The sequence below is a fragment of the Rhinolophus sinicus genome, chromosome 14, assembly GCF_057876585.1.
Source record: "Rhinolophus sinicus isolate RSI-liver-muscle chromosome 14, RSI-T2T, whole genome shotgun sequence".
Classification (NCBI taxonomy): Eukaryota; Metazoa; Chordata; class Mammalia; order Chiroptera; family Rhinolophidae; genus Rhinolophus; species Rhinolophus sinicus.
Window position 1 is genome coordinate 28,113,184 of NC_142514.1, and position 15,856 is coordinate 28,129,039.

The 15,856-nt window shown below is 38.9% G+C and overlaps 1 protein-coding gene across 1 annotated transcript in view; it reads left to right on the forward strand.

The window, feature by feature from the left end:
- Positions 1-79: 79 nt before the first annotated feature.
- Positions 80-15,856, forward strand: part of ZMPSTE24 (zinc metallopeptidase STE24) — a 32,852-nt gene continuing 17,075 nt past the window's right edge. Inside the window, exons 1-6 of the mRNA XM_019737170.3 lie at positions 80-433; positions 2,273-2,419; positions 7,542-7,628; positions 10,077-10,193; positions 10,590-10,742; positions 12,692-12,833. Coding sequence (XP_019592729.1) covers positions 311-433; positions 2,273-2,419; positions 7,542-7,628; positions 10,077-10,193; positions 10,590-10,742; positions 12,692-12,833 — 769 coding nt within the window. The 5' untranslated portion in view covers positions 80-310. The remainder of the gene's footprint in view (positions 434-2,272; positions 2,420-7,541; positions 7,629-10,076; positions 10,194-10,589; positions 10,743-12,691; positions 12,834-15,856) is intronic.

The following is a 15,856-nucleotide window of genomic DNA, read 5'->3' on the forward strand; positions in this document are numbered from 1 at the left end:
CGCGCCGGAGCTGGGGCTGGCGGAGGCCGGAACTTGGCATCAGGACTCCCGCCTTCCTCAGGCCGGAAGTAAGGAAGGCGGGACTGGTCTTTTTCCGGCAAAAATTTAGGCGACCCTAGGGGGCGTCGGCACGGGGAAGAGTGTTTGTGTAACACTGCCGGCTGCGTGGAGTGCGTGGGATGGAGGCGGGTGTCAATGCAGGGGTTCTCGGAAGAGACGGATATCGCTGTGACACTGCCAGGACGCTCTGAGGGGACTGTGTTGGTGTGGCACCGGTGCACGCTGAAGGAGCCGGCGGAACCAGGTGGCCATGGGGATGTGGGCGTCTCTGGACCCGATATGGGAGATGCCGGCCGAGAAGCGTATCTTTGGGGCCGTGCTGCTCTTCTCCTGGACGGTGTATCTCTGGGAGACCTTCCTAGCACAGCGGCAGGTGAGCCTAGAAAGGACCCATTTAACCCCGACACCTGGCCAGCCCTTAGGCGAGCCTCAGTCTCGACCCCAAGTTCCAGGATGAATGTTGTGGACCCAGCACCAGCCTTGACCCTCTGGGTCCCTACTGAGCCTCCTAACTTGGCCTGATGGCGGGATTGGCCTTGAGAGGTTCTGGTGCCTCAGGGACGTTTTCAGCAATGTGATCGTGGGACCCAGGCCGGTTAGGGCCTAGTGAAAGGGAAAGCAGGGCTGCCGCCTTGTCAGGCTTTAGCTCTTGTGCCTGCTCCACAGCTTAAGATCCTCGGATCCAGACTTGCCTTCTTTATCTTTGGCAGTGACTGATAAGCCTTCAAAAGGAAGATGCTTATATTTTAGAATCACAACTTCTCCATGACAGTTGTGTAATCATGCTCAACCACAGGCTGAGGAAACCATTTTCTGAAAATAAAGACTTCTCAATCCTTCCAAGGATCTGAACTCTTTTTCCTTAAAAAAAAAAAAAAAAAAGAAGTATATAGTATATTATTTTTGCCCAAAGAGCAATATGTTCTTGTTTTTCTTAAGAACAGTTTTATTATTTTTAGTTAAACAATTAAAACAGTAAAGTAGAAATTGAAAGTTACTTAATAAGAGTTCCCTAGAATTAACATCTTGATGAATTAGAGAACTGACCTTTTAAATGAGATAGATTTTAAGTTTAATTGATTGCTTTATTGCAATTTCTTACCGCTGTACGTTCTTCCGTGTTGTTTCTGAATTATGTCAACCGTGATGGTTATGAAGACCTTCCTCTTTTTAACTGCTGCAACTCTTTCTTGAGCATTGCAATCTTTTTCCTCTGAAAGTTTCTTCTCTCAGTTTACATTCTGCATGAATCTTTAAATTGAAATTTAAAATTTTTTTATATCTGTCAATGTCTGGGTTATATCTTGATCTCTTCTTTTAGTCCAGGGTATCCGAAGAGATGTTAAGCTGTGTAGCACAGCAATCTCAGACGTAGCTCTTTGTAGGCTTACAGAAGATACTTTCATAAAGTAAACATAATATGTAGTGTCTAAATTGGGGGTGGGGTATTGGGCATCTATCTGTCTTACTTTAATAATAAGACTAGTTACAGTAACTACTTTCCTACATTGTCTTCTTTACTGAGTTATGCTTTAATGTAATACCTTTTATTGAGGGTTTGGTAAGATGCACAACAATAGAGAAGTCATTTGTCATAAAACTATTGCAGAAAATGATGTCCATTATGTTATTTGGTATTTATTCCCTGTATTATGTTGCATGGGCAGAAATTATCTTTTAGAATTTGGTATAATGAGAAAATTTATCTTTCTCAAAGATCTGATATGTTTCCATCTGTCATTCCTCAAATTTCCCTTAATTTGCCTTTTAGGGTCAAATTTAATAATTAGCCAAAATATCTGTTAATATTCATGGTTAGCATATTTGCTTCCTTCTTCTCTCCATGAAGTTTTCTTTATTATGGGATGTATGTTATACCTGGAATGAGTGGTATTGTTTGTGATGTTACAATGTTGGTTTACTTTCAGTTTATGCAAACTGAAGTGTGATGACAATCCTACTTTTAATTTTACCTAGTCTGCTAGCCTCAGATTCTCTTGTTCTGCTTTTACTTTCCTGCATCAGTTGTTTTGGTAGACAGTGTACTTGATCAAATGCAATATTTGTATATTTGTATGTATAATGCAAATTCAACAGGCTTAAGTGACAAGTTAATGTTGTAAACCATTCGATGTTTAATCATAAATGACTTGTAATAAATAATGAGTGGGTTTGACTCTTTCATTAAAGCATTTTCTTCAAAATATTTCAGAGACAGATATATAAAACAACAACTCATGTACCACTGGAGTTAGGACAGATCATGGATTCAGAAACATTTGAGAAATCTCGACTTTATCAGCTGGATAAAAGTACCTTCAGCTTCTGGTCAGGACTCTATTCAGAAATTGAAGGCACTGTGAGTACTTTACTTTCTGACGAGACACTCTGTCAAATTGTTTAATACTTTGTAATGTTTGTTTTCCTTTTTGTGCCACAAAATAAGGTACCATATATACAAATCCCAGAATGCTTTCCTAACTTTTGTTATTGATAGTAATGGGTGTGGAGCAAAAGAGGTAGAAACATAACTGTTTAGTCAGTTGAAAATTATGGAATATGGTAACAGTCATCCTGAGGCCAGGTGTGAAAAAGAACCTTACGTTGTTAAGCTTATAGCAGCCCTTACTTGTCTTCCTGCCTACAACCTCTTTCCACATGGCAGCCAAAGGAATTCTGAAGAATAATTTTGATCATGTCATTCTCCTACATAAAACCTTTCCCTGGCTCGCTGTTTCCTTCAGGGTGAAGTCCAGATTTCTTGGCATGGTTTATGAGGTCCCTCTTGACGGGGCCATTGCTTACTTGAGCCTTGTCTTTTGATTCCTTCCCCTAAATTCTTTCCCCTTCTTTATTTCCCATCTCATACCCAACTTGGTTTCTTACGACTTTGAGTCTTTTCACGTGCTGGTATCTTTGCCTGGGGTGCCCTTCCACTCCCTCTTCAACTCCACTGGAGGCTAATTAATCCCTGCTGTTCCATCAGGATCCAGCTGAGACATCATCTCTTCTAAGAAACCATTTGAAACGTCAAGTCTGCATGATGCAGCATTCCATCATTGTTCCTATCGGAGTACTTACCACATTGTATTGAATTTGCCTGTTTAGTCGACAGACTGGTAGTTCCTTAAAGAAAATGCTTTAAAGTCTTGTTCATCATTTTATACCTAATGCCTGGCATATAGTAAGCACATAATTCATATTTATTGAATGAAACAATGAGTGACAGATCATTTTTACTTAGCAAAACAGGGCCAGTCTTACCCCCATGCTAAAAGAACAGAGCCTCTATAGTGTAGAGCAATGTTTCTCGGTCTTTTTTGCATACTTTCCCCAGACCCCTGACCATATACCTTTTTAGACATTTTTTCCTAATCGCCCTTCCATGAAATTTTAATACCACAGATACACTGTATATCTGTTTCTATACTGTATGTATATCTGTGCTTTATACATAAAATGAGTTAAGATTTTTTGTATCCCCTAAAACCAATTCTTGGTCTGCCATCCCCAGGAACAATTGGAAGTGCATGGGGTAAAGGTTAAGAGCTGACTCTGAACTCAGGTGGCTTGAGTTTGAATCTCAGGTCTACCATACCAGCTCTGTGTGACCTCCGCAAGTCCCTCAACACTTCTGTGCCTCAGTTTTCTCATCCATTCAAATTGTATGGTGATAATAGTTCCTTATTCACAGTGTTGTTGAGAGGATTAAATGAGCTAATCTATGTAAGATGCTTAGGACAGTGCCTGTCCATTCTAAGTGCTCCATAAGTGTTGGTTGTTATTATGTTTATCATCGTGGTCATGATGGTCATCACTATTCCTCTAGAACTGGTTAAGATCCCCCAGTACCACTAAGAGAAATATTCCTAAATTGAAAAGAATTGAGATCGGTTATCATCCTTGGTTCATTAGTTAATGAGAAGAAACTGGCTGTTGGTAGCTTTGTTAAATGATGACAGAATTGTCTACCCAATCACAAAATTTGCCTTGACAAATACGGAATAGTAAGACTAGTGTGGTTAGAACTAGGTTGTTAGAGACCTCTCCCTTTTCCTCACGATGATAGAAAATGGCAAAACTTCTGGAAGAGTTAAATCTTGTTATTATAGAAAAATCAATAAATGATCTAAAAACTAAAATTGCATTGGCTTTTGGGGTAGACAGTGATAGTAGTAATTAGTCTTTTCAATATTGATTTTTTAATTTTTACTAGTCCAAGCTAGTTTAGTTACTGAGATATTGAAGATTAGTATTAAAACTTAATGCCTTCCAACCGAGCCAGGAAAGACAGCATTGTTGTGGATTATATTTGACTTTTGTTAACTTGTCTGAAGCATTTTTCTGGTTGGAACAGGGCCTAAGTAGGAAATCAGCCTTCAGAGAAGAGATGGAAGTAGAACTGGTAAATTTAGACACTGTCATCTTTCCTCATTGATATTTGGTTCTTTGAAGTTCTTTGACTTACCCCGACAGGGCCATTATAAAGTGATAGGAAAAATATTTTCAGTCTCCTTGGTTGTCGTTAGTAAATAATTCCAGAAAAGATGGGTGATAGCTGGGTTGTTAAGGTTAGTGACCATGGGAATGGTTTAATTTGTTCTAGGCCGTGCTAGAGGCAGGGAGGATACGTATAGAGAACGAGAGCTTTGTAATGTGCTGTGGCTCACGCTGGAAGCAGTATGATGGGCGAAAGCTGGAAACAATCATCATCATAGTAATTATATTTTCACTTCATGTATTGTTTTTATCTTTATTGTTTTGTTTGATGTTTACAACAGTGCTCTGAGATAGAAAGTATGGGCATTATTATTCTCTTTTTATGTGTGAGAAAGCGAAGGCTCAGAGAAATTAAGTGGCTTGCCCATTTAATAGCCAGGTGACACTAATAAATGGGGGAGCTGGGTTTCAAACTCTGCTCTCCTGAGTCTTTAAAATTACATACCATTCTTGAAATTCGAGGAGTGCAACATGAATGTGCTAAATTTATCCTTAGGGAATTAGTAGTTACATTTACCATTAGATCGGAAACATTTTGTGTTACTTTGAAATCCTGTTCTGTTTGAAAACAGTTTCATTTTGTGTAGATTAAAATGAATAGGTTTGTATGCTTTTGTCACCAAGTACAAAAATTAATTTAGATTTTTTTGTTTTTTACTTCAGTATTTTTTACCTGAGGGAACATAAGCAGAAGCCTTATGTGACCACAGGTGCCACTGTTCACACAAATGTGACAAAACACCCAGAGAGAAATGTCCAGCCTCTCTGAGACAGACTTTCCTGATACTTCATAGACATCAATAAAGAGCTCTCTTAAGAAATGGAATGGCTGGGAATAGAGCAGAACAGAGTAGAAAAGTTCAAATTGTTATTACTTCAATTTCTGCTTGTTTCTGAATGAGCGATTTAGCCTCTTTGAGCCCCGTTTTTCTCCTCTTTAAGATGAGAAGTAGAGAGGTATTAAACCATATGGTTTGTGGAAGGACTAAGTGAGAAAGATAATGTAAGTGAAGTACTTACTAGTACAGTGCTCAGCACATAGCAATTACTTAGTCATTGAGTTTCTTTGGGCAAGTTACTTTAACTTTTCTGAGTTTCAGTTGCCTCATCTATAAAATAGAGATGACTGTGCTCCTGCCCTGCCTGCTTTTCAAGACTTTAGTGAAATAATATATGTAAAGGCATTGGACTTATCTTGTTGAGATCACTAGTTCTCGTAAGACATCTCCAGGAGCATGCTCGGTGAGATTATCAACACAGAGAAACTTTATTGTTCACTGTGCTTTGTTTTCCATTCCCCAAAGTACACTAAACAAGGTTGCAACAGCAGTTGCCAAATGCAAAGATGCATAAAGTTCATATTAAAGCTACCCTTGGTACTTATTTAAAAGCTGGACTTTTAATAATAGGTGTGGCCGCCTTTTACCAAAAGCATTATAAATCCCTAACTCTGCATAATTTATTAGTATTGAGAATAGGATGAAAAATGCCATCCCAAGTCAACAAATGGAGCTTATACCATACAGTGATGCCAAAGCATTTCTCTTGGGAAAACGGAATTTACATCCAAGTTTGAGTTAGTTATAGTAAAGTGGAAATAGCTGGACATAGAGCAAAGGGAGCCTTTATAAAAACAATTTATTAAAACATTGATTTTCAAACTTGGGTGTACGTCAGATTTACGTGGAGAGTGCTGGGCCCCACTTCCAGTATCCGAGTCAGTTGTTCTGGAGTGCAGCCTGAGAATTTGCATTTCTAACACTTTCTCAGGTAACGTTGACGCTGCTGTCCAGGGACCACATTTGAGACCCGTGCTAACTAACCCAGCGTACTGCTAAAACGCTAAAAGATGGCTAGCACCCCGCGTGGGTGAGATTGTGGGGAAGCAAGAACAGTCAGGTACTGCTGATGGGAGTGTAATTTGGTATAAACACTTTAGAGAACAAGCAGATACCGAATAAAGTTAAAACTCACTGTGAATGGATTTCAAAAGGGGAGAGTGTAAAAAGCAGGTTGTAGAATGATAAGTACAATGTGGTATCATATACATTCTTAAAGAAACATGTAAACCACTATATTATTCATGGATACATACATGAAAATGGAAAATAGATTGGGAGGCTACCCATGAACTGCATTGTAGTGCCCCAAACCCCCAAAGCACCAAACCACCATGGTGCCCCAGACCACCACGTCTGAACTGGTGGGAATAGTGTGCTTCTAGCCAAGCAGTGTGGTTGATCATTGTATTTCTGAGGCTCCACAGAAAGAAACAAATTGATTCCTGTTGACAAAGCGAGTTCTACATATGTAGTATCTGTTGTGGGAAATCATATTTCTTAAGCATATATTCTTCTCAGATTTTAAGAGCTGCTTTCTCATTTGAATGTCCTGGTGATTTGGTCAATATCTGTGTTCACTTGATCTGCCCCAGACAATGGGTGTGCCGAGGAAGGGGCCTATTGTTATGAAGCCCTGACTGTGGCCTCAGGACTCACCTTTTTTCTTTACCCGGAGAAGGCACAGATAGCCCATTCTATCCCCAGTTTGGTAAGTGGACATGATTCTCCACTCACACCGACACTGATACTTTGTCCTGACTAGAGAGGGCTGTTTTCTTTTCAAGGAAAAGCTGGTTCCTATCACTCATTAGCTGTGGGATTTGGACAAGTTGTTTAGCCTTTCTAAGCTTACTTTCTGATTCACAAAGCCTCCGTTACGGTCTTTTGGCAAAAGTTTTTTTTCCTTTAAAGAGCTTTATTGAGATATATATAGTAATTCATCTACTATACAATTCATCCATATAAAACGTACAGGCATAAACGTTTTAACAGTCTAAATTTAGAAGCTCAATTGGTTTGTATTTATCTAAATACATAGTTTATCCTAAATAAGATAGGTCCTTTTTTCTTTATAACATGCACTTAGATGATAGTTTCTGGTACTGCTCAAATGTGACCAAAGTATGCTTTGTTTTATAGCTTATTCTTCTCTTTGGAGGAATCCCTTATCTGTGGAGACTTTCTGGTCGGTTCTGTGGCTATGCTGGCTTTGGACCAGAGTATGAGGTATGTATACCCTCTTCTTAACTCCCTTGGCTCTGAAGTGATACCTGACCTTTGCATGCACATGTCATTGGTGAACCAGTCATTTAGTCTCAGATCCAAGGGAGCTCGGTAATGTAGTCTCTGGTTAGACAGCTGTTTCTTGGGAACTATTCTGTGCAATGAAAGAGAAAGCATGAATATTGTTGAACCCACACTAATCAGGTATTCTGTGCCACACACACTTAGCAGATACTTCAACAAAGACAGAGTGTGTATCTCTTAGACTCTCCATTGAACTGCTTGAGTCGACTACCCACTCTTCCAGGAACTGCAGTTACTGGGCAAAGCCTTGAACGTGAGACTTCCCACCCATAATGGGTGCTGAGACACTGTTTCCTGACTTTTCCTTAGAAACCGCCAAGTCTTGTCCCTCCTTCCTCATTGCTTATGTGAAATGATGGATTTCTACTACATGTATAGGTACCTTGGGCTTTAATTCAATTCATCCTATGCCCCTTTTCTGTATACCTTTTTCTAAAGCAGCCAAATTCTTTTTAAGACCTCTTCTTCCTGTGATGTCTCTGTATCTATACAGGCTCCGTCTCCGGACCTGTCATATGTGGTATTGCAGTTTACTTATTATACATAGTCTGCATTGTTTCAAAAAGGATTTAGGGTGATTTCATATAATCATCACGACTGGCTCCTTATTCCGTTCTCATCTTAAATATCACTTTCTCAGAGAGGGCTTCCCTGACCACTCCATCTAAAATAGAGCCCCCGTCACTTTTCAGTGAAGCACATGACCTTATTTTATTTTATTTATAAAGGTACTCACTGCTATCTGCAGTTATCTTGTTTATTTGTTTACTTTTTATCTTCCTGATGATTTTAAGCTCTAAGGGGACAGAGACCTTATATATTTTCTTCACTGCTGTGTCACTAGTGCCTAGAATATACCAGTCATAGAGTAGGTATTCCATAAATATTTGTTGAATTAATGAACACAATCTACATACATATGCATATTAAAAATATTCCTTACCTTAATGGGACATATTTTGTATAATTTTCTGAGACATTATTTTTGCATTTAAGTTTGTTTTAGAGATCGCTTCCTGTCTGTTTTATATAGATCTTTATTTTCTTTAATGGTTGAGTGGAACTTGCTTTGCACAGTTCTGGTATACACAAATTTCAGTTACCATGGTTTAGTTAAATAATATGAGTCCCTAAATAACATGCTTCAAATTTCAGTTACCATAGTATATCATGTTAGTTATTGCATTAAGTACAAATTTCCCTGCTAGCTCTTCAGTCCACAAATCACGTGCAAATATAAATGATCATTGTCCTCAGTGACCAATCACGTCATTTTTTTCAAAGTCTGTCAGTGATCTGTCACTGCACATCTGTCATTCAGTTATTCAGAGTGTGCATTGTGTTGCCTTCTGGTCTCCCAGCTAAATATCCACATTGCATTTTACAAAAATGGATAACTGAAAGGGAATTGGCCAGCAAACATCAAAGTATAGCAAAGAAATGAAAAATAACGCAGGAAGTCAAATTCAAATCTAATGTATGTGGAGTTACGGAAGAAATAGCTGATCCTGGGAATGCTAAGCCTGCTGCTGTTAGAGAGACTCTACATATGCAACCAGAGGCACTTAGTGTAGGTCACCTTACTGATATAAAAGAGGAAAGTGGTAATGATGAAAAGGATGACAGTGTCCCAGCAGGAGTGTTACTGGCAAAAACCCTCACGTTCAAGGACCTCTTGAAGATATTTCGTGACATTGAAAGCTCAAAGGGTAAAATGTAGAAGCTGATGTAACCTTTCAGAGGAGCATGACAGTTCACCAAGGCAGAGAAAAGATGCCCTCTCTGTATTACAAGTTACACAGTGAGAAGGCAGGCATTGTTCAAACTACTCTTAAAGTTTTACAATGAAATAAAACACTAATTCTCAATATTTCTAATATTTTCAATTACAGTGTAGTAAATAAATATTAGTTTTATTATTTTTTCCATGTCCTATATATTTAGACCTATCAGTAGGAGAGTTTTTAGTATATTAGCCAAAATTGTTAAAGATAACAGAATAATCATTTTTTTATATTGATTATTAAGATTGCTCTGCAGTGGTATATATTGATAAACTAGGGAGAATGGGGGATGTTTCAGAAGACTACAGATGAACAAATGTCTATTTTCAAATCTTTTAACTGTTTGTCTATATGACTTCAGGTAACTTTCATACGGTGCCTACGTAATAAAAGAGGAATTGCCTCCTCCGCTAGCAAGTAAACTTTGAGGGCATAGATGATGTTTCGGACCATGTATTACCCATAGAATCAAGCATATGGCTGAGATCTGCTAAGTACTCAGCAGTAACTTGTCGGTTTATTCAAGAATGACTTAACATTACACTGTAAAAACTGCCATTTTTTTGTTCCTTCTTGTGTTTAGATCACTCAATCCTTGGTGTTTCTGCTGATGGCTACACTGTTCAGTGCATTGACTGGTTTGCCGTGGAGTCTTTATAATACTTTTGTGATAGAAGAAAAACATGGTTTCAATCAACAGGTATAATAGAGTATGCAAATGTTCTCTTTTAAATGTGAAGACCTTTTATGCTCTTGTACTCTGCTAGAAGTAATTAAAACCTAATTTGCTGTTTTGGAGCATGAACTAATTGAGAAAACAGGAACTGCAAATATGATAAAGATCGTAGTTTAAAGTCCTGCCATAAACTCTTCTAGCACTGCTGTCTAGTGCTTTGCAGTTATTAACATTTAAATGAGTTTATTTTAAACTGTAAAATCCAAGACATTTACTTATTGTCTTAGGCTACCTAGTGTCAAATAATATAGTTTCACTGCCTTTTAATTTTATAATTGCTTTAATAATGTCTCCTTTGTATTAATTTATTATTTAAAAAGCAGTTTCTCAGTTTCTTGTGATGATGTTTTCTTTTTTCAGACTTTGGGGTTCTTCATGAAAGACGCAATCAAAAAATTTATTGTGACTCAGTGCATTTTATTGCCTGTGTCTTCGCTTCTACTTTACATTATTAAAATCGGTGGTGACTATTTTTTTATTTATGCCTGGCTGTTCACATTAGTTGTTTCTCTGGTGAGTAAAATCTTTGTTTCATTTTCTTTTATAAAAGTTCTTAGGTGCAATAACTGTGATTTAATCTTCATTAGCATGTAAACAGTTGTTTTGAAGCAGATGAAATATAAATGGGAGCTCCTAATTTCCCCTCTTGGTTTCTGCTTTTGAGTATAGAAATAGGGGTTGACTCTGACCATTGATTTTCTTCTTATGTTGACTCTTACAGATCCTAGGAGCTAGTTGTTAAGTTACTTTTTTTAAAAAAATTTTTTGGGGGAATATTGGAGAACAGTGTGTCTCTCCAGGGCCCATCAGCTCCAAGTCGTTGTCCTTCAATCTGGTTGTGGAGGGTGCAGCTCAGCTTGAAGTCCAGTTGCCGTTTTCAATCTTAGTTGCAGGGGGCACAGCCCACCATCCCATGTGGGAATTGAACGAGCAACCTCGTTGAGAGCTTGTGCTGTAACCGACTGAGCCGGCTGCCCCTCCAGCAGATCAGCGGTAGCTCATTATCTTCAATCTAGTTGTGGAGGGCGCAGCTCACTGGCCCATGTGGGAATCGAACTAACAACCCTGTTGTTCAGAGCTCACGCTCTGACCAACTGAGCCATCCGGCCGCCTGTTAAGTTACTTTTAATGACCTAGTTGTCGGGCAATTTTGGGCTATGGATTTGTGAGTTGCCACCAGAACAGGTAACAAAGTTTGATAATTTAATGACTCTTGACCAAATTCCATTTGCTAAAAATCATGGATGTTTTAAAGAGAATAGATTTAATAGGGACAAGAAGAAGAAAGCATAAACACCTTTTGTCCTCTGCCCTTCTTCCCCTGCCTTTCCCTTCTTCCTGTCTTCCTTCTTTACCCCTTCTTCTCTGTTCCCTTCCCCCCTTCTTCCTGCTTTCCCTTCTCCTTTACTCCCCCACTGTCACCTCGCCTTCCATCTCTATTCTTCCTCCCTTTTCTCTCACTCCCCCTCATTTTCCCTCCCTCACATCTTATTTTACTCTTCTCTTTCCCATATTCTAAACTGCTTCACAATGCAAACACTACAACACAATCAAAATGGTCTGTTCACAGCCTCCAGAAAATATTATCTATCATCTCTTTATTGATGAGGAGGTTTGTTTTAGTATGAATCACCATGGTGCTCAGTGTTTCACTTCCCTCTGGTGGGATCAAGATCAGAAAGTGGGGCAAGTTGAATTTACAAATATCTGTCATATGACAAATTGAAGTGAGAGGAAAGAGAGCAGAGGAAATGCTCCAAAAATGCTTAAGAAAGTGATGTTTCAACCAAAGTGTACAGTTGTGAACTGCAGGTAGTTAATTTTAACAGACTAACCAAGTAACAGTATACAATCAGGCTCTAGTAATTCCTTTTTAGCAGAGACTTCACATCTATCATGATTACTCGTACAGGCAGAATTCCAAGTTCTTATGGGCTAATGAAGTATCAGAAATCCTCAAGATAGTCTTGAATGGACCATTTGACTTTTCAACTATTACCACCTATAGACTACTCCTTTTGATATAATTCATCAAATAGATTGAGCACTTACTATCTGGTACTATTTGGGGCTGGGAATATCAGAGCAAATTAGATAAGGCCCCTGTTCTCAAGACTGGGATCACATACTGTGTTTCCCCGAAAATAAGACCTAACCAGACAATCAGCTCTAGTGCGTCTTTTAGAGCAAAAATTAATATAAGATCGGGTATAATATAATATAATATAATATAATATAATATAATATAATATATAATAATATAATATAATACCAGATGTAATATAATATATATACTGCGTCTTATGTTAATTTTTGCTCCAAAAGATACATTAGAGCTGATTGTCCGGCTAGGTCTTATTTTCAGGGAAACACAGTAGTTGTTTTAATGTAATTGAATCTGCATAACGAGTAGTTTTTCTTTAAGAACATATTCATAGATTCTTCTGACATTTACTTTTCAGGTGCTTGTCACAATCTATGCTGATTATATTGCCCCTTTATTTGACAAATTCACACCTCTGCCTGAGGGAAAGCTTAAACACGAAATTGAAGTGATGGCAAAGAGTATTGACTTTCCTTTGACTAAGGTGTATGTTGTTGAAGGTAAGGCTCCTGGGGATAATAAGATTTTATTCAAGTGGTTTGTATTATTTGAGTACATTATTCTTAAAACTTTAACAACACTTCCAGTGTTCTGGGGAACTCTGATTTCACCGGCAGATTACCAACATCTGTAGTACCATTGGGTGCTTCAGATTATTTATACTCTGCTAAGCTAATATCTGTTAGCTTACAAAAGACTACTACACTCTCAAGGAGGCTTACAAAGTACTGGAGTAAAAATGTTGTATGGTACCATGACTTTCAGAATCCGGAAATTAAACTCCATGTAAATGAGTGAGACTGGTTCCGCCTCTGCCACGTACCAGCTGTGAGAGCTTGAACAAATCACTTCCCCCCTCTAGGTTTCAGTTTTGCTTCTTCTAAATCACTGTTTGGCGAATGTTTTCTGTAAAGGCATAGATAGTAAAGATTTTAGGCTTTGCAGGCCACATGTTCTCTGTCACAATTGTGGAACTCTGCCATTATAGTACAAAAGCACTCATAGATAATACATAAACAAATGAGCATGGTTGTGTTCTAATAAAACTTTATTTATAAAAATAAGTGGCAGGTTGGATTGGGCCTGCAAGCCATAGTTTGCCCACCTCTCCTCTAACCTAAGAAATCACCAGTGAGAAGCAGTTATTTTGGATGAAGGAGTAGAAACTGAGAAGTATGTAACTGCAGGGTCAGGGGAGAACAGAGATGGTCACAAATGGAAAGAAAAAATCTACAGAAACTAGAAGAGTATAGAAATCTCACACATTTGGTGGCTTCTGAGGTTATACAGCCCAACTAAAGGCACAACTGGAACATTTCTATGGGAAATGGTGGAAGAATAAGCCGATTCATGCTATTTCTTTAGCCTCTGAGATGGCTACTCTTAGTTAATATTAAACTACTAACACTAATCAGTAAGGCAGAACAGTCTTTGAGGGTCTTTTACTGAGGAGACAACCTATGTTGCTGATCATTTAAGTTATAATCAGGTCACATGAAATGACAGCTAATGATATGACAACAGAGGTAATTGATAGATGTGTGATACATACCACCAGTGCTATATGATTTTAGGTGAAATAGAGAAGGCTTTTTGGAGGGCTTAACATGAGTTGGGACTTTATGGAAAATCAAGATTTGAGTAGGTGGAGAGGTAGATTTTCAGAGGTCAGGCTGTGGAGTCAGCAGTCTTCAGTTTGAATCCTAGCTCTATTGTAGTTACCTGTGTGACTTTGGGCAACAGAAGTTTACTTATCTGTAATGTATGTTTTTTTCTATTAATAATGGTAAAAATCCTGAAAAATACTCTAAGTGAATGAATACTGTTACTAACAATAAGAACATACAGATTTGTAAATTACTAGGGATATTGTAATGAGAAGCCAAGATTTCTGCTCTCAAAAATATCAGATAGCAAGTGCTGTGCAGAGAATTAAACTAGTGTGATATGATGAAGAATGACTAAGTAGATACTTTAGGTTGGGTCATCAAGCAAGACCTCTCTGAGCAAATGAATTTAAGCTGAAACCTGAAGGGAGAAGCCATCCATGCTGAGATCAATGGGAATACCTTCCAGAGCTTTGCATCTTCAAGAAACAGGAAAAAATCCAGTGTGGCTGCCACGTAGCAGAAGGGTATTATGGCATGAAACCTGAGACAGGCAAGAGGCAGATCACGTAGTCCTTTGTAAGTCAGGGAAAGGAGCTTGGATTTTATTTTAAGTTCAGGGGGGAAAGCCATTGAAGGTTTTAGGTGGGAAAGTGACATGGTCTGCTTTGTACTTTTAAAATACTTTGGGTTGTTATATGGAGAATAGATTGTAGGGGCAGCAGGAGTAGAAGCAGGGAGAGCAGTGAGGAGTCTGTTGCAGTCCAGGTAGGAGAGAACAGTGGCTTCGACTGGGACAGTAGTAACCGATAGAGAGAAGGTGTATTGGGGATAAGTTTTAGAGACAGAGTCGATGGACTTTGCTAATAGATTACTTGTAAAGGAATAAGGGGGAAAGGGAGACGTGAAGGATAACGACCTAGATTTTTGACCTGAGCAGTTGGATAAATGGTTGTTTACTGAGATGGAAAAAACTAGGAGAACACCAGGTTTGTGAGGGATTAAGTTCTGTCGGATGTGTTGCATATTGAGATACCTGTTGGACATTGCATTAGAGTTCTGCAAGCAGTAGTTGTTGCAAACAGGCAATGGAAACCAACTGTGGCTGATTAAAGCAGAAAAAAATATTACTTATTGAAACATTTGATAGCTCACAGAATCACCAGGAAAGTTAAGTTTACCAAGCTTGGAAAATGGGCTGTTCCATAGGGTGGCAAGAAACTCAGACTCGCACTGAAGAACCAGTCTGGTGAGGACACTGCTGTTGGCCTCCTCCTGTTGAATTCAGCAGTTTTCACCCCTGACATTCCTGCTACTAGCACCTGCGCAATTAGTTCCTCACTGCCCTGCTTCTTTGCTAATTAGCTGACTATTCAGAGTCCCCAGCGGGTGCATCCAACTGACTGAACCAGGGCATGGGGCTAGCTCAGAAATGCTGGGGAAGCAAATACTACCTGGCTTTGTAGATTTCTCAGATGAGAAGCGGTCTCTCACAGGACTTATGTGGTGTGAATGCCCTGAAAGGAGGTTCCGATGATTCCAATACTGGGCAGGGAAAAAAAACACACAGAAGAATGTAAACAACAAAAATGCACTATAGACATCCATGTGGAGATGTCACATAGGCAGCTGGATGTATGAGTGGCATTCTAGGGAGACGTCAGGGCCAAGAATATTGATATGGAAGTATCTGGCACATAGATGGTGTTTAATGCCATAGATGGGAGCACTTAGAGAAGAGAAGGGGGCTCAGGTCCAAGTCAGCAGGGAAGGAAAAGCCGGCATAGGAAGCTGAGAAGGAGAGACCATTGAGGTAGGAAGAAAGACAGGAGAAAATGGTGTTTCTCTTGAGAAAGGAAAAGAAAGTGTCTCAAGGAGGTAGAGGTCAACAGTTGCAAATGTTGCTGAGCGGTTGA